The 19,601-nt window shown below is 36.5% G+C and overlaps 1 protein-coding gene across 1 annotated transcript in view; it reads left to right on the top strand.

The window, feature by feature from the left end:
- Positions 1-19,601, top strand: part of CAPZA1 (capping actin protein of muscle Z-line subunit alpha 1) — a 47,963-nt gene that overhangs the window by 6,481 nt on the left and 21,881 nt on the right. Inside the window, exon 2 of the mRNA XM_061183694.1 lies at positions 16,586-16,649. Within this exon, the coding sequence (XP_061039677.1) occupies positions 16,586-16,649 (64 nt within the window). The remainder of the gene's footprint in view (positions 1-16,585; positions 16,650-19,601) is intronic.

Genomic DNA, 19,601 nt, shown 5'->3' with positions numbered 1-19,601 from the left:
GATGCTATCTGCTGGTTATCTACTTCCAGACCTGTGCCTTTACCCACTTTGATTCCTTTGAGTAGATAGTAGGTAGTGAATTGAGATAGCAAACAATTTTACTGAAATAATGACATAATCCTAAACTGCAGTCAAGTTTAATGGTATAGTGATGTGGATGCTTGTATAAACACTGAAATACTGATATTTTCTGGTCACGACTGCATTATAATTACTACCAAATTTGGGGAATGCCCTGGCGGTCCAGTGATTAGGACTCTGCACTTTCACTGCCGTGGGCCAGGGTTCAATCCCTGGTCCAGGAACTAAGATCCCGCAAGCCTTGCAGCGAGGGAAAAAAAAATTACTACCAAATTTGCATAGTGCTCTTTTGAGCTTCTGCAAATATGCCACTAAGAATTCTAGTATTTAAAATGTGTTATAAACTCAAGGTATTGAGAAACATGACTTCAGAAGTTTAAAAAGTCCTCATGACAAGGTCAAGAGCACTGTTTGTCTTCTTAAGAACCTCAGAACATTATTGCCTACAGCAGAATTGCTTATATGTTTCTTTCAAAAGCAGGATTTCTGGGTTCTTTCCTAGACCAGCTGAATCAGAATTTGGGGGGACCAGTGCTCAGGAATCTGTTTTTAATAAGCTTCCCAATAATTATTGTGCAACTCGAGAACCACCATCCATATCGTAATCCTCTGCCTGTTAAGTTCAGAAGCTTGATTCATCAGGATAGTAAGGGACAAACTCATATTCGCTAGGCTGATGAAACTAGTGTATAAAAGGAGGATAGCAACTAATTTAATAAATACAGGAGGGATTAGATTCCTTTTTTCAAGTAGATCACATACATAGGAAATCAAATTATTTTTTCAGTTTAAGCATGGAGTCAGAACCAGAGATGTTAACTATACAGTCTAACATTTTAATGGTGTTTTCCTCCATAGTAGGGATATATATCCAACACCAAGACCAAGTCAGATCTTTGCGTAGTGCACCTTCTAACTCTTAACAGCAGTGGACTTTCTTTCTCTAGACAAATTTTACAAGGCTGGAAGGAAGTCCTTATATATCAAAAATTTGCATATCGCAGTTTCTCCTGCAGTCTTTACCCTCTTAGTTAATGGCACCTTCATTCTTTAGTTGCTCAGGCCAAAAAGTTTAGTGTCATCTTTGATTCCTGCTTCTCTCACAATACCCATACTGTCCATTAGCAAATCCTATAGGCTATGCCTTCAAAACATACCTAGAACTTGGCTGTTTCTCACCATACCCCTATTTCAACCACTCTGGAAGAAGCCACCATGATTTCCCATGTAGATTATTGCACTGGCCTTCTCTCTGGTCTCCCTGCTTCTGCTTTTGTCTCTCCATAGGCAGTCTGTCCTCAATGAAGCACCCAGAGTGATCTGGTTAAAAAATGTAAGTCAAAATATGTCACTCCTCTGCTCAGAATCCTCCAGTGGCTTCCCATCTTTTTCAGAATAAAAGTTTTTACTCTGACTACAAGTTCCTACATGATCTGGGATTTTACCTCTTTACCACTTACGTCTCTGACCTTATCTCCTACCTATTCTCTCCTGGTCCTCTCTAGCCACACATCCTCACTTAATGGGTCTTTGCATTTGATCTGTTCTTTGGAGTTCTCTTCCTTCTATATCCCTCACTTCCTTCAGATATTTAATCAGAAATTACCTTCTCAGTGAAGCCCTCTGTGATCATCCTGTCCAGTTCCAATCTACCATTTTATATCCTCTTTCCCGGCTTTATTATTACTCCTTAGCATTTATCACTAGCTAGCATACCATGTAGTTTAGTTGTTTAATCTCATCTATTGTTGGGCTTCCCTGGTGGCACAGTGGTTAAGAATCCACCTGCCAATGCAGGGGACACGGGTTCGAGCCCTGGTCCAGGAAGATCCCACATACCACAGAGCAGCTAAGCCCGTGCACCACAGCTACTGAGCCTGCTCTCTAGAACCCGTGAGCCACAACTACTGAGCCCACATGCCACAACTACTGAAGCCTTCGCGCCTAGAACCTGTGCTCTGCAACAAGAGAAGCCACCGCAGTGAGAAGCCCGTGCACCCCAATGAAGGGTAGCCCCCGCTCACCACAACTAGAGAAAGCCCGTGCGCAGCAACAAAGACCCAATGCAGCCAAAAATAAATGATCATAAATAAAATAAATATTTAAAAAATCTTACCTATTGTCTCTCTACCCACTATAATGTAAGCTCTGTAAGGACCATATACTGTTGAATCACCATTGCCTAAAACGGTGCTTTCATAGTAGGCCTTCAGATATTTGTTGAATGAATGAGTGAATGAATCTTGCTTTGATAGTATTCTTAATTTCATAGTTAACTCTTAGAGGGCAGACTGATTTCCAGGTTTTGTGAAGCCATATTGAGGACTCCAGTACTTCCAGATTAATTTTTGTTAATGGAACTTCCCACACAGAAGGCTTTGGCAGTTCTCCATTACCTACAGAATAAAACCAGAATTGTTGTTAGCATAACTACTGCCATCTGACTCATTTTACTCTTCCTTCCGCTTTTATTATCGCCAAATAAATCTGTTTCTGCCAAACTGGTCTGCTTACAAAGCACTGTTTTTTCCCTACCTTTTTTTATTCTTACCAGTTCCCTTATTTGTAATGCCCTCCCTCTTTCTCCCACCCCCCTACTATTTAAAGCACTTTGTAGAGCCCAGCTTAGATCCCCTTCCTTGTAGTTGTCTTTAACCAACCCAACCCATATCCATCTCCTTCCTAAGAGTTCCATGTTGTGTATTGTCTGTAATACTCATTTGGCAGTTTTGCTGCTTTGTATTTTTAAATGATTGACACATCTTTTCTGAGGGCTATTGTTTGTATAAGTTGTTTTGCTAACAGTGGTAAAGTATACAAAGATTTGAAAAGCCAGGATGCTGACTGTATGCTTGTCTTATGTTATTTGTATCCATAATGAAGATTTGCACTTAATATTAGCTTAAGGTAGTGGCTTTCAACCTTGGCAGCACGTGAGAATCACCCGAGGAAGCTTTTAAAAATTCTGGTGCCCAAGCTCTACCCCAGGTCTATTACATCAGAAGCTCTGTGGGTGGAACCCAGGCATCAGTAATTTTAAAGCTCCCCGGGTGGTTCTAATTGTATAGCTGTTCTTCAGAACCAAGGCTTAAGGCAAAAGGGAATTTGTTGGCTTACTTCTTTTGCCATTCTCCTTTTCTATTTTATTTTTTTTTGGCTGCGCCGGGTCTTAGTTGCGGCATGCGGGATCTAGTTCCCCGACCAGGGAACGGACCCAGGCCCCCTGCATTGGGAGCTCAGAGTCTTACCCACTGGACTACCAGGGAAGTCCCTGCCATTCTCCTTTTTTGTTTTTATCTTTAGTACTCAGCTCACCTCAGTGCCTGGGACCCAATAAAGTATAGTTTGTTTTGTTTTGAGTGAATGAACAAATTGGTAAACACAAAGATTCAATAACATCTAAGCATTTGCTTAGGGAAAGAAAGTTAAGTATCTGCTATGTCTGAGTCCGTCTCATGTTACCTCATTGGATTCTTAAAGTAGTGCTAGATATATGAGCAGGAATTAGACTCACAGATGAAGAAACTAAGACCCGAGTAATTAAGTGCTAAAGCTGGCATGTGAAACCAGATCTGACTCCCAATGATTTTGAAAAAAAAAAAGTAAATTTGGTAAAAAGATACACCTTTAAGTTAGAAATACCATAACGTGCCAGATATGCACCAGATCTTAAAGGCAAAATGCTTCTTGCTTCCCACTGCATCTGTTTCCAAGCCAGCATGGGCCCTCACTGCTGAACTCTGCCTGTTTGGACTTGGCATTTGCATCATTGCTTTCTGGCACATGAATCTCAAGGCGTTTGGTGTGGATTTTCCCCTAATTTCTTAATTTGGTCCTGATTATTTCCAAAACAATACTCATTGTATCTGGCCACTTGGAACTTTTTACCTATCTGCCCACTCACCTAGGATTGGGGGTGAGAATGTGTATTTTAACAAGTCGCTTATGTGATCTTTTCACTCACTTTAATCTTTTTTTCTAACCCATTAGAACACTATATCTCAGACTTTTATATTTCCTCAGTTCTTGATCTAGACATTTCGGTAAATCCTCTAATTAAGCCAAATAGGGTCCTTTCCCTCCTTTCATATGTATATCAATGCTGTTTTACATTTAAGATAAGACAGCTTTTTTATCTTTACTGAGATTGAGCCAGTACTTTTTTTTTTTTTTTTGACTTAAGGCTTTGTCACTTTGAACTTCTAAATGAACACTAAAGATAAATACTTGGAAATCTTTTTACCGACATTTTGGATGTATTATATTAGGATAGTCCAGAGTGAGGACTGAGGAATGATTTCCTTCTAACTCGGTGCATAGAGAAGTTGTAAATTAAAAGGGAATGGTTGGGAAAGATAACTAGAAAACAAAATAGGAGCTATTTTTTGGTTCTTAAATGTTGTAAATTTTATGGTTAAGTATGTTGTTTTTATATACTGTTATACAGCATAAAATACAATGCTGACTTCTGTTAAAGAAGATTAATCTGACACTTGTTAAAATGATAAGAAGAGTTTATTCAATACTTTCGTGTTAGGGGAGAGAGATTGAGTTCAGGTCCAAATAAGCAAAGACTGCTGGGCATGAATAGCCAACAAGCAAGTGAGCGGGTTAGTAGGTGGAAAATTACTAACAGGAGACATCAGGGGTAGAAGGATTCTTGCTAACAGAAGATCGAGGACTTATACATCAAAGGTTGGGGACAAGGAACTTGATCAGATATCAAGAGTGGGGGAATTCTCTTTAAACTGAGAGCAGGATTCTTGCTAAGTAAGACTGGGCTAGGCAGGCCATAGACAGGATGCGGCCAAGATAAAGACCTAACTGAGAAGAGGGCTCAGAGAAGGCTGACTAAAGTTTGGACAAGGAGAAAGTCTTTGGCACTCCATGTGTGTTATATTATTACTTTAATAAATCTTCAAGCTGTTTTCCTTAGCATTTATTGGTAGACTTTTTAAAAATGAAATTGCTCTACTTAAACTTGCCTGCCTTCACTACCTGTTTGTCTATATCTGACAAAACTTATAAGTGGTTACTAATAGAACAGTTCCTAAGAAATACTTGAAATGGCTTTTAAAGGAGTAAACGTAAAACAAATTACTTGAAAGTGTCACCATCTTTTTTATAATGTTGATTCTAATTTAGACATATCTGTGCTTTTTAAACCTTAGGCCTTACTGATAATGATAAATCAAAATAAACTATCAATATATACATCCAAAATTTTATTTATTTTTTTGGCCACGCCACATGGCATGCAAGATCTTAGTTTCCCTGACCAGGGATTGAACCCTGGCGCCTGGCAGTGAGAACGCAGAGTCTTAACCAGTGGACCGCCAGGGAAGTCCCCTAATTGCATTCTGAATCTTTATAATATGTCCAGGTCTAAACTGGGAAAATAATATTTAGCTTATTTGGAATTTAAAAAAACATAGCTAACAGTAAGTTTTATTTAGTGAAAGCTTTATTCCATATGGCCTTGGAGATCCCTGAAAATGTGTTTTTTTCTGAAATTATAGCCCCAAATTAAATTCTCACTAGCCTCTGAGAACTCTCTGCCAGCAGGGATTTTGTTTGATAAAGGCACTGAAACTGGAATTCTAGAGCTAGTTTGATACTGAAATACATGCATGTCAGCAGCTTGGAACCATCTATTAAATTATTGCCCCAGGCAGTTTATTGTTGATATACTGAAAGCCTTAGAAGCAGACCAGAAAAATGAACTACATTGAGGCAATATGTATTTAAAAAACAAAAAACAAAAAACAAATAGCATCCTAGGGGGAGAGAGAGATGAATGGGCAAAGCACAGAGGTTTTTTAGGGCAGTGAAAATACTCTGTATGGTACTGTAATGGTGGATACATGTCATACATTTGTCCAAATCCATAGAGTGTGCACCACAAAGAGTGAACCCTAATGTAAGTTATGGGCTTTGGGTGATAAAGATGTGTCAATGTAAGTTCATCAATTGTAACGAATGTACCGCTCTGGTGGAGATTTTTTAATAATGGGGGAGACTGTGCACATGGGGGGACAGAGTATATGGGAAATATCTGTATGTTCCTCTCAATGTTGTTGTGAACCTAAAACTGCTCTTAGAAAAAGTAGTCTTAAAATACAAAATAATAATAATAACAACAGCAGTAACATCCTAAATATCTTCAAATAGGAAAAACTGTCTTAAGAAATAACATTGAATTCTGTGCAAATAGAACTTTCTTACCAGGATAAGAATAAGGTATTATCTCTTTCTGGAGGAGGAATGCAACTGCTTATCCTTGAATACTTCTGGAATGATGTAGAATAAAAATAAGTAAAATAAATATTTATGAAAGCACAATTTACTACTATTTTTTGAAGTATAGCCTAGTTGAAAACATGAGTAAACTTTGAAAGATGTATTATCAATTTAAAGGGAAGCAGAGGGACTTCCCTGATGGTCCAGTGGGTAAGATTCTGCACTCCCAATGCAGGGAACCCGGGTTCGATCCCTGGTCAGGAACTAGATCCTGCATGCATGCTGCAACTAAGAAGTCTGCATGGCAACTAAAGATCCCGCATGCCACAACTAAGACCTGGCACAGCCAAAATAAATAAATAAATATATTTTTAAAATAAAAAAAATTAAAGGGAAGCAGAGTAGAGTCACTTTGAAAAACTTTTTTTGGTCAAAAAAAAGTTGATGTTCATAGTTATTGATGAAGATTGTAATGATGGAGAATATTAGGTGACTAGGACCCAAGGAACTTCTGGAAGGGAGGAATTATTTTCTCAATAATTTGAAGGCTTTGTTCAGTTTAATAATTTAAAGCAGCAATTATCTTACTGTGACCGGTTAATAATAACTGACATTTACTGAGCCTCCATATTGTATTTTAAATATTTTGCCAAAGACTTGACATATATTATCTTATTTAACCTTCACAGCAATTCTAAGAAGTAGATACTATCCCACTTTAGGGAGAGGCTGTGATTCAAAGAGATTAAGAGACTGAAATTCAAATCCAGGTCTGTCCAACTCCAGAGTCTTTATCTTTCCATTTTGCCATAGTACCTCATAATAATCTTAAAAACTAAGTACACTTTCTTAGTGTCATTTTATTCAAAAGGGATTTTGTAAACATTTACTAATTGCCTATGTGCCGTTTACTTTGCTAGACCCTGTATAGTATAGAAAAAGAAAGCAAGGCAGTTTGCCCAAAGAAAACTTAAGTCTTTGGGAGCAGAATGGTACCTATAGAACTAATTGTCAACAGCTGTTATATTTTAGGTGCTATGATAAATGTTCAAAGTATGGTAGAAGTAACAGAGGATTCTTGAGACTTTAAGTAATGGGGAATATATCTTTGAAAGAAACAGATTCCCCAACCTTGGAAAATAGGAGTGATTTAGACAGGCAAAGATGAGAGAGGCACAAACTCAAGGACAGTGTGAGTAAAGGCCTAGAAGTGAAGTCTTTAATACACTAATGAGGGAGATAAAGATTTTCATAGATACCTTACTGGCAGAGATTTGGCTCATGAAGTATACAAAATTTGGGCAGTATAAACTGACCTGGGCCTTGCTGATAATTGGAATATGGATATTATCTAGTGAAAGATTTCTTCCTTGCCTGTCTGGAATTATCTACCCAGCATTCACAAAGAGCTGCAGTTGTTAAATATTCAACTTCAAATTCTTTTGTTAAGGAAACTATTTTGAAAGGTAGTTATGAATAGATGTAATGTTGAAATGTGTGGGGTCTGTTATTAAAAGATTATTTAGAGGAATTCCCCGGCGGTCCAGCGGTTAGGATTCGGTGCTTTCATTGCCTAGGGCCTGGGTTCAATCCCTGGTCTGGGAACTAAGATCCCACAAGCTGCATGGCGCAGCTGCATGACAAAAAAAAAAAAAAAAGATTTGAGTTTTATAAAAATTTTGTAAATTTATTTTTCTACTACATTTTCTAAAGTTTCTTACTATAATTAACAAAATTACAAAATTAAGCGGTTTCTAGGGAACAATGGGATATATTACTTTCTCAGTTTTTTAAACTTCAGTACAGATATTAGTAATATAAAAATGAAATTTTGAATCTTGTAAGGATTGAGTATTTTACTTTATTTTCCTTTTTGGAGAGGTAAGAGGATAAGGAAAATGGGAAGAAACAGAAATCTAAGAAAACTTACCTTTCATTGATACTTACAGACTTTAAATTGCCCCTATTTAGGTTAGAAACATAATACAGTGCATTCCATGAAATTAACATTTTTGGAATATTTAAATATATGAAGGGGTAGAATTGTGTATAAGGCTTGAGTTACTCCCCCTTTAAAATATACATGGAGTTATACCCTTTACCGCAGACACTATCATATGAATGCTATGTACAGTGAACCTGTTACTTTATGAAATAGGGACTTTTTTTTTTAAGCAGAGTGAAGATTTTGTTCAACTAAAACGTCCATATCAGTGATTCTCAATTAGGAGGGGGGTGACATGCCTCCCCTCCATAGGATATACCTGCTGTCACCTTTCTTTCTCCATCCCAATCTTGAGAATGATTGACTAAATTACTGTTACTGTGTCATCCCTCATTTGTATTGCAGCAAAAATATTTTTGCAATCACTAGCTGCTTAGCCATTTCTCTTTCCCCTTTTGCTTGTGCCAGTGATTTTGTTTACCTCTGTTAAATTTCATCTTGTTAGTTTTGACCCAGTTTTGAAGCTGGATGATAAAATTTTGACTTCTAAAGTTATTATTTATCATTTTATTTACCCCTCCCAACTTTGTGACAACTGCAGCTTTCACAAGGAAAGCTTTGTCTCAATTCCTGGTTTAAAAACAAAATTGTAAAAGGGCTAGGCCAAATCCATGAGACCACACTATAGATAATCCTGAATTTTAATACCTATTAGTACTGCATAGTATAGATGATTGTCTAGTTCAGTGCCACCCCTTTGTACGTATGTGACCTTGGACAAGGCACTTCTGAACCTGTTCCTTCAATTACAGTGGGGATAATAGTCTCTTCCCTGCCTATTTTTAACAAGCTGTTTTAAGATCAAAAGAGAGGTTATGAAAGAGTTTTGTAAACAATAAAATAGTATTCATTCATTTACATTCCTAGCTCGTGCCAGGTGTCTCAGTCCTAGGTATACAGCAATGAACAGACATAACAAATTCTTATGCTGTGTGCTAGGAGTTGGCAGGTCTGGTCCACTGCCTGTTTTTATATGGCCTACAAGCTAATGTATTTTGAATGGTTAGAAAAAAAATCAAAAGAATATTTCATGATGTGAAAATTACATGAAATACAGATTGCAGTGTCTAAAATAATGTGTTAACGCAATGAGGGTAATCCTTTCACACTGTATAAGTGTATGTATATCAAAATCATCACATCGTACACTTTAAATATCTTATAACTTTATTTGTCAATTGTACCTCAGTTAAAAAACAAAGTCTTACTGGAACACAATTATGCTCATTAGTTTACAGTTGGGACAGAGATCATGTGGCCCACACAGCCCTAAAATATTTACTGTCTGGCCCTTTACTTTAGCAGTTTGCAGACCCCTGCTCTGTGCTCTTGGAATTCTTTTGGAGGTGTTGAGCAGTAAAAACAAATATATGTTCAGTGGTGGCAAGTTCCTTGAAGAAATTTAAAGCAGGTAAAGGGCAAGAATTATGAAGGGTGTGGAGGGTACAGTAGCTAATTTATAGAAGTCAAGAAGTCAGAGAAGGGTACTTCAGTAGGTGATATTTGAACAGAGACTTGAATGAAGAGGGAAGTGAACTCTCTGATAGAAGAGCATTTCTGGCAAAAGGAATAAAAATTGCAATAGCCCTGAGGTGGGAATGTAGCTATAGGTCTAGGAGCTAAACAATAGGAGAATGAGAGAGGGTGAACCAAATTGTAAAAGAGACCATGGAGCACACTTTAGATTTTAAAGTGATTATATAAATATATCATTACGATTTCTATTACAGGTATTCCTTCAAGGTATTTTTATGGTATTATTATAGTGACAAATCAACTTAACACTTCAAAGCCTGTCTTCAAAGACTGTCAGATGTTTATCTAATACTAAGTATGGTCGTCCCATGGAGGGGGATTGGCTCAGGGACCCCCGAAGATATCAAAATCTGAGGATGCTCAAGTCCCTTACTTAAAATGGTACAGTATTTGCATATAACTTACGCACATCCTGCTATATATTTTAAATCGTCTCTAGATTACTTGTAATGCCTAATACAATGTAAATGCTATGTAAATAGTTGCTAGTGTATGGCAGATTCAAGTTTTGACTTTTGGAACTTTATGGAATTTTTTTTCCTCTGAATATCTTCGATCCTTGGATGCAGAACCCATAAATACAGAGGGTCGACTGTAATCCATCTTTTTTACTAACTCTCAGAAGGTAACATGGGGACTGTTTACCATGACAGTGTTTTTTTGGTTTGTTTTTATTTCTGGCTGCGTTGGCTCTTCGTCGCCATGCGTGGGCTTCTCCCTGCAGTGGCTTCTCGTTGCAGAGCACGGGCTCTAGGCACACGGGCTTCAGTAGTTGCGGCATGTGGGCTGGTAGTTGTGGTGCAGGGGCTTAGTTGCTCCACAGCATGTGGGATCTTCCTGGACCAGGGATCGAACCCATGTCCCCTGCATTGGCAGGTGGATTCTTAACCACTGTGCCACTGGGGAAGTCCAACCATGACAGTGTTTTAGGACCCCATGTTGGCATCTAATGATGACTACATTTCTTTTAACTGCTCATTTAGAACTTCACCCTTGCCAAGTGTATATATCTTCAAATCTCCCCACTTTCATTTAAAAACTAGATGTTTTGTTTTCTTTAATTGGACATTTCTCTGGTTCTTGATATTCTCAGATAATTTTCTAAAAATTATTTATTGTATGGGGAATGTTGGCATGCCCCTTTTTTGCTTTTTAAAAAATTAAAAAAAAATTTTCATACAAATAATTTATATTCCTTGTACAACTTTTTGAACATAGAGATAAGCCAAAAAATAGATGAAAAATATCTTTTGTAATACTACCATCAGAGGTAGTCCCAGTTAAAAGTAGCTATACATATATGTAAATATATATACTTAAAAAAAAACAGGAATACATCATTTTGCAGCCCTTTTCACTCAACAGCATGATAAATATCAACCCATGTTAACAACAGATAGAACACTTCTCAAACTCTTTCGCTTTCAGGACCCATTTACACTTAGAAATCCAGTTGTTTTTCCCCCAGTTTTATTGACATATAATTGACATACAGCACTATAAGTTTAAGGTGTACAGCATATGATTTGACTTACATACATCATGAAATGATTATCACAGTAAGTTTAGTGAACATCCATCATCTTATAGATTCAAAAGTAAAGAAATAGTTAAAAAAAAAGTTTGCTTACGGTGAGAACTCTTAGGACCTACTCTCTCAACAGCTTTCATATATAAAATACAGCAGTGTTAACTATATTTATTATTTTGTACATTACATCCCTAGTACTTACTTATCTTATAACTGGAAGTTTGTACCTTTTGACCCTCTCTCCCCACCCCTGTCTCTGGTAACCACAAATCTGAATTCTTTTTCTGTGAGTTTGTTTTTGAAGTATAATTAACCTACAATGCTATGTTAGTTCCTGTTATACAGTGTAGTGGTTTGATATTTCTATACATTTCTAAATGATTACCACAATAAATCTAGTTATGGTATGTCACCATATAAAGATTGTGCATGAACTATGACCCTTCATCGTTATTGATTATATTCCCCACACTGTACATTTCATACCAGTCACTCATTTATTTTGCAACTGGAAATTGTACCTCTTAATCTCCCTCACCTATTTCTTTCCTCCCCCCACCCCCTCCTGACAACCATCTGTTTGTTCTCTGTATCTTACTCTTTCTGATTTGTTTTTTAGGTTCCATATATGAGTGAAATTACATAGTATTTGTCTTTCTTTGTCTGACTTATTTCACTTAGCATGATACCCTCTAGGTCCATTCATGTTGTTGCAGATGGCAAGTTTTCATTCTTTTTTATGGCTAATATTCCATTGCATATATATGTGTACACACACACACCCCACATCACATCATTATCCATTCATCTAGGTTACTTCCATATCTTGGCTATTGTAAATAATGCTTCAATGAATATAGAGTTGCATTTATCTTTTCTACTTAGTTTTTTCATAGAAATTGAGTTTTGGTTTTTGTTGGTTGGTTGGTTGGGTTTTTTGTTTTCTTTTTCTTGGCTGCACCACGTAGCATGTGAGATCTTAGTTCCCTGACCAGGGATTGAACCCGTGCCCCCTGCAGTGGAAGCACGGAGTCCTAACCACTGGACTGCCAAGAAATTGAGTTTTTATTTATGTGGCTTATACGTATTGTATTAGATATTAAAACTTACAGATTTTTTAAACAATTCATTTTAATATAATGATAAATTTATTGCATATTAACAAATGATTAGTATTTTTTTTTTTGAAAAAACATTTTTTTTGAAAATGCAAAAAGAATCAGTAGAAAAAGTAGCATTGTTTTACATTATGCAGATCTTTTAAATATCTCCATTCAGTTTGTTGTGCTGTGTTGTCTTAGTTTGTACATATTGTTCCCTCCATGGGGAATGCTGTCCTTGGTATCTACTCATCCTCCAATCCAGCTCAAACATCACTGCCTTTGAAGGTCACCCCAACCCCTCCTTATATACATATGTAGAGTTGATTGTACCTTCCTTTGTGCCTCATTGTGCCTTTTAATGTTTTCTATATTACTATCTAGGTGACAGATCCTTTGAGAATAGTGACAGTGTCTTATTCAGTATTTAATCTTTATTTACTGACTCTTCCTAGCTGCTCAGTAAATGTTTGCTGAATGGATGAACTGCTACTTTTTTACATGCAGAGTCAGTTCATCCATTATCCCAATGACTGTTTTTCAGTTATGGCGATTCCATCAGATTTTATAACGTGAAAATTTGTGGATAGCTTCAGAAATATTAGTAACTTGAATTTTCAATTTGGTAACTTTTATGCATTCAAACATTAATAAGTAGTATGTAAAATATGGCTGTGGCTTTTTTCTTTTAAGGGAAGTTGCTTTTGGGGTAGTATATGAATATATTTTTGAACTACACACACTTAATTTTGCTTGACCGAGGGGAGTTTCATAATTATGTAAGGATTATGGGACATGCACCTTGACAGAAAGTGGGATAGACCATAGCTGCTCAACAGACTTGCCACAAATAGACTAAAAAAATAGGTTTGCTATTCAAAATAGGTTTGCTAATTTCTTTTTTTTTTTTTAAATTTATATTTATTTATTTATTTATGGCTGCGTTGGTTCTTCATTGCTGCACATGGGCTTTCTCTAATTGTGGAGAGCAGGGGGCTACTCTTTGTTGCTGTGCACAGGCCTCTCATCGCGGTGGCCTCTCTTGCTGCAGAGCCCGGGCTCCAGGCGCACGGGCTTCAGTAGTTGTGGCACGTGGGCTCAGTAGTTGTGGCGCGTGGGCTCTAGTGCGCAGGCTCCCTAATTATGGTGCTCGGGCTTAGTTGCTCTGCGGCATGTGGGATCCTCCCGGACCAGGACTCGAACCGGCATCCCCTGCGTTGGCAGGCGGATTCCTAACCACTGAGCCACCAGGGAAGTCCCGCTAATTTCTTAAATAAGTGATTGACACCAACAGTTGACAAGTACAGTAATATGATTAAGTGTACATGCCAAAGCAGATATACACAGTTGGAAATCCATATTGGAACTATTAGCCCTGTGTAGTATAATTCTCATGAGTTGAGCAGCATTTCTTACTTCCTAATTAGAACCCCTCTTTTTATTTTTGTTGCTCAGTTAATTTAAGGGCTTTATGGAATATTTCCTCTTAATCTCCACCAGTTTTCATCCCAGAAAAATAATATATTATCGACAACTACCCTGTCACATTAGGGTTCTCAAACTGTATGTGCATAAGAATATCCTAAGGTGTTTGTGATACAGATTCCTCATACCTGCTTCCAGATGGTCCACATAAAAGTTTTGTCTTCTAAGTCTTAAAAAGTCATACAGAATTTTATAGCTCAAGCAAATTTTGCAGATCTCCTAATCTCTTTTAGGAGTAGGATTATTATGAGGAAACTCAGAACCAAAAAAGGTTAGCAATGTTTCCAGAATCACAAATCTAGTTAGTTAGTGGACCAACAGAGCCAGTAATTAGAATCCAGGGTTTCCATTCTGCCTTGCTCCATGAATCAATAGGCCTTTCTTGACTGAAAAGATAAGTCTGGCTATGGAGCAGCTTTTCTTTTACTCTTTTTAGAATCAGAGCAAAGTCACATAAGATCTTCCATATAAACCTAGGGATTCTAAAGTTGTAAAGTATTTCCATCTTTTTCTAATTCTCTTCTCAATCCCAGCTTTATTTTCCAAAGATTCTTAAAAGTCTTTTTTTTTCCCCCTTAAGAATGGTTTAACTTTGATGATAACCTTAATTTGACTGGGTCAATAAGAACTTAAAATTGTTTGAAGGAAATGGAAGAAGTCAACAGAGGATGCCTATCTGGAAAGTAGAGCTCATTTTGTTGTCAGATATACCATGTTCCTCTTTGCCCCTCGTCAGTGAGTTGATCATCTTTATACTCATCACATCAGATATTAGGGAATTTTCAATGTCCTTTCTCTCATAGTGTGTTAGAATTATACTGAGAGACCCATTTGAGGTCAGTCCTGTTATCATTGCTAACATCATTATTACATATATAGACATATAGATATAACTAAATGATACTCCAAATTGTTTTTTTTTCTTTAATATAGTTTTGTATATTCTTTGTATTTCATATTTTACTTGATGAGAGATGAGAGACTGCTTATATGGCAGACTGAGTACATGGTTTTACCTTACCTTTTATGCCAAAACTTTTAAAATGAAAAAGTAGGAAAAAGTGGAATGGGAAGAGAAATAAATTAGTAATCATTTAAGTAGTAAGAGTGTCATGGGAGGACATCTATTTAAGGAGCAAGAAGGGAAGAACTCAGAACAGTCTTGGAGTGGATTAGTTGGGGAATTGTTCTCTAAGCTTACTGGACCACTTGGCTCCTCCTTTCATTCCCATTTGGGCTAAGCTGCAGATGAATAGCATTTGTCCTCAGAATATAGCAATGAGAATGAGCACTGGGAGCAGAGTGGCAGGGCAGTGCCCCAGGGAGCCTGTGGCCTTAGGAGGCTCACTCAGAAGATAATCTGCTCACACATTCTCAGCAGCAAGTCTACTCTTTCCCTCCCCTACAATCAAGGCGACAAACTACAAGTAAACAGAACAGGCAAACTAAATTGAATTCAAAGAGGAGCAACAAACATTTGTGGAAAACCAGTACCATGAAAGGAAGCACCAAACTCAACAAACAGTATATCTAAATTCTTAAGAAACAGTCGATAAAACAAGACTTTAAGATAAGTATAGTTAATAACCACAAGGAGCCCGAAGAGATTATTGCACATACAAGAAAGAAAAATGTCTTGGAAATTAAAAATAGAACAGTTAAAATAATTGTCTGAAAACAAAATGGGCACAGCTGAAGAGCATGTTAGTGAGTTGAAAAATGGAGCTGAGGAATTCTCCCTACACAAGGCATAAAATGACAAAAAAGATAAAACATAGGAGAAAAAATTAGATACGCAGGTTAGATAATAACATTTTGGCATCCATCTCTAATTAGAGACCCAGAAACAGATTGACAGTAGTGGGCAGGGGAGGGAATCAGAATGAATAACAAAAGAAATATTTTCCATGGCATTTTTAGGACCTTTAGTACAGTGTTGAATAGTTAAGGTGACAGGAGTCATCTTTGTCTTGCTTTTAAAATTAGTGACACTGCTCATGTTTCATCATTACTGAATAAGCCGTAAAATTTTAGTAGATAACCCTTTATAAAGTTAAAGAAGTTTATTCTACTAAAAACTAGTAGTTTTGTTGTTGTTTTATGATATTTGGATGGGTGTTGAATTTTGTCTTTTTTTCCAGCATGATCACAAGGCTTTGCTTTTAGTTTGTAAGTTACATTGATTTATTAGTATTGAATCATTCATTCTTGCATTGGGATAAACACCATAAACACAAATTGGCATAATACCAATTAACTAATATTTTATTTAGTTTTGCTGAAGTGTTCATAAATGAAATAGGATCGTAGCTTTCTCTTTTTGTGACTGCAGTATATTTTGACCAAAAATTGATTATTTAGCTTTTTAAAAAGAAAAATTCAAAATTAAAGCAGCATGTATATCCCCAAATTAGAACAAATCTGTATTGATAATAAACACTTTGACATGTTTTGTGAAAAGAAAATCTGAAGGCTCCTAAACAGTAAGGTTTAAACAGGAAATTATATTTCAAGGGATGTGATAAAAATTTTGTTATCTGTTAATTCCTTCCCCTCTTATATGCTACTCTTCATAGTTCTTTTACTAAAAATTTTATTTCTGTTTAGGTACGCATAGCTGCTAAATTCATCACTCACGCACCCCCAGGGGAATTTAATGAAGTATTCAACGGTGAGTAAAGATTAGTACTTAGTTATTTTAAACCCTCCTTAATCACATACGAGCACTTATTGAGTGTTTGCTATCTCTTTTAATCCTTATAACATTATAGCTATAGCTAAGGAAAACAAAATTCAAAAAGGTTAAAATAATTTATCCAATATCACCCAGCTGGTAAGTGTCAGAGCAAGGATTCAAACCCAGGTCTGAGTCAAAAGCATGCTCTTAACCCATACATTAGGGTACCTATCTTATGTGAGAAAAGATTTAAAGTAATTTAATGTTGATAAATGTAGAAACAATGTTTAATTGTTTTCAGAGTTTTATATCTATCATTAAAAAATATAGCTTAAATCTCTTCAGTGCTTTTACTCAGGAAGTGCCATAGCATAGGACATTTTCTAGAGCCGCTGGGGCTGAACTGACTGTATCTGGGAAACTTGTTAAATATACAGATTCCAATGATATCCTCTTAAGATTCTCATTCGTTAGATCTGGGGTAGAATGGGCAATCTGTTTTATCAAGTTCTGCAGGTGATTCTGAGTCACAGCCAATTTAGGAACCACTATTCCTATATATTTACAATCCTCCATTCTATTTACTATGTTAACACAACTTACAGAATGAAAAATGTAGATGAGGCATTATAACATTGTGTTAATATCAATCATCATAATCCTATTTTAAGTTATAAATTAATTCATCTTAAAGTTCCGCTTAAGTAAAATCATAATCTTTGTACATCTTGGTTCATTTTAGCAAACATTTATTTTGAAATTCTAGTTTTACATTAGAAGGTTACCTGCTTAAAATATCATATAATAACGCATATAGACTACAATTCTGCAGCCTGTGGAAAGAAAACCACATTCACAGAAACACAGACAAAATGAAAGGGCAGAAGACTTTGTACCAGATGAGGGAACAAGATAAAACCCCAGAAAAACAACTAAATGAAGTGGAGATAGGAAACCTTACAGAAAAAGAATTTAGAATAATGATAGTGAAGATGATCCAGGACCTCGGAAAAAGAATGGAGAGAAAGTTCGAGAAGATGCAAGAAATGTTTAACAAAGACCTAGAAGAATTAAAGAACAAACAAACAGAGATGAACAATACAATAACTGAAATGAAAAATACACTAGAAGGAATCAATAGCAGAATAACTGAGGCAGAAGAACGGATAAGTGACCTGGAAGACAGAATGGTGGAATTCACTGCCACAGAACAGAATAAAGAAAAAAGAATGAAAAGAAATGAAGACAGCCTAAGAGACCTCTGGGACAGCATTAAATGCAACAACATTTGCATTATAGGGGTCCCAGAAGGAGAAGAGAGAGAGAAAGGACCTGACAATATATTTGAAGAGATTATAGTCGAAAACTTCCCTAACATGGGAAAGGAAATAGCCACCCAAGTCCAAGAAGTGCAGAGAGTTCCAGGCAGAATAAACCCAAGGAGAAACATACCGAGACAAATAGTAATCAAATTGACAAAAATTAAAGACAAAAAGTATTGAAAGCAACAAGAGAAAAACAACAAATAACATACAAGGAACTCCCATAAGGTTAACAGCTGATTCCTCAGCAGAAACTCTACAAGCCAGAAGGGAGTGGCACGATATATTTAAAGAGATGAAAGGGAAGAACCTACAACCAAGATTACTCTACCCAGCAAGGATCTCATTCAGATTTGACTGAGAAATCAAAAGCTTTACAGACAAGCAAAAGCTAAGAGAATTTAGCACCACCAAACCAGCTCTACAACAAATGCTAAATAAACTTCTCTAAGTAGGAAACACAAGAGAAGAAAAGGACATACAAAAACAAACCCAGAACAATTAAGAAAATGGTAATAGGAACATACATATTGATAATTACTTCAAACGTGAATGGATTAAATGCTCCAACCAAAAGACACAGGCTCGCTGAATGGATACAAAAACAAGACCTATATATATGCTGTCTACAAGAGACCCACTTCAGACCTAGGGGCACATACAGACCGAAAGTGAGGGGATGGAAAAAGATATTCCATGCAAATGGAAATCAAAAGAAAGCTGGACTAGCAATACTCATATCAGATAAAATAGACTTTAAAATAAAGAATGTTACAAGAGACAAGGAAGGACACTGCATAATGATCAAGGGATCAATCCGAGAAGAAGATACAATGATTATAAATATATATACACCCAACATAGGAGCACCTCAATACCTAAGGCAAATGCTAACAGCTATAAAAGAGGAAATTGACAGTAACACAATAATAGTGGGGGACTTTAACACCTCACTTACACCAATGGACAGATCATCCAGACAGAAAATTAATAAGGAAACACAAGCTTTAAATGACACAATAGACCAGATAGATTTAATTGATATTTATAGGACATTCCATCCAAAAACAGCAGATTACACTCTCTTCTCAAGTGCACACGGAACATTCTCCAGGACAGATCACATCTTAGGCCACAAATCAAGCCTCGGTAAATTTAAGAAAATTGAAATCATATCAAGCATCTTTTCTGACCACAACGATATGAAATTAGAAATCAATTACAGGGAAAAAAACGTAAAAAACCCAAACACATGGAGGCTAAACAATATGTTACTAAATAACCAAGAGATCACTGAAGAACTCAAAGAGGAAATCAAAAACTACCTAGAGACAAATTACAACGAAAACACAACAGTCCAAAACCTATGGGGTACAGCAAAAGCAGTTCTAAGAGGGAAGTTTATAGCAATACAAGCCTACCTCAAGAAACAAGAAAAATCTCAAACAATCTAACCTTACACCTAAAGGAACTAGAGAAAGAAGAAGAAACAAAGCCCAAAGTTAGTAGAAGGAAAGAAATCATAAAGATCAGAGCAGAAATAAATGAAATAGAAACAAAGGAAACAATAACAAAGATAATAAAACTAAAAGCTGGTTCTTTGAGAAGATAAACAAAATTGATA

The sequence above is a fragment of the Eubalaena glacialis genome, chromosome 3 (assembly GCF_028564815.1).
Source record: "Eubalaena glacialis isolate mEubGla1 chromosome 3, mEubGla1.1.hap2.+ XY, whole genome shotgun sequence".
Lineage (NCBI taxonomy): Eukaryota > Metazoa > Chordata > Mammalia > Artiodactyla > Balaenidae > Eubalaena > Eubalaena glacialis.
This window is presented reverse-complemented; position numbering and strand designations above follow the sequence as displayed.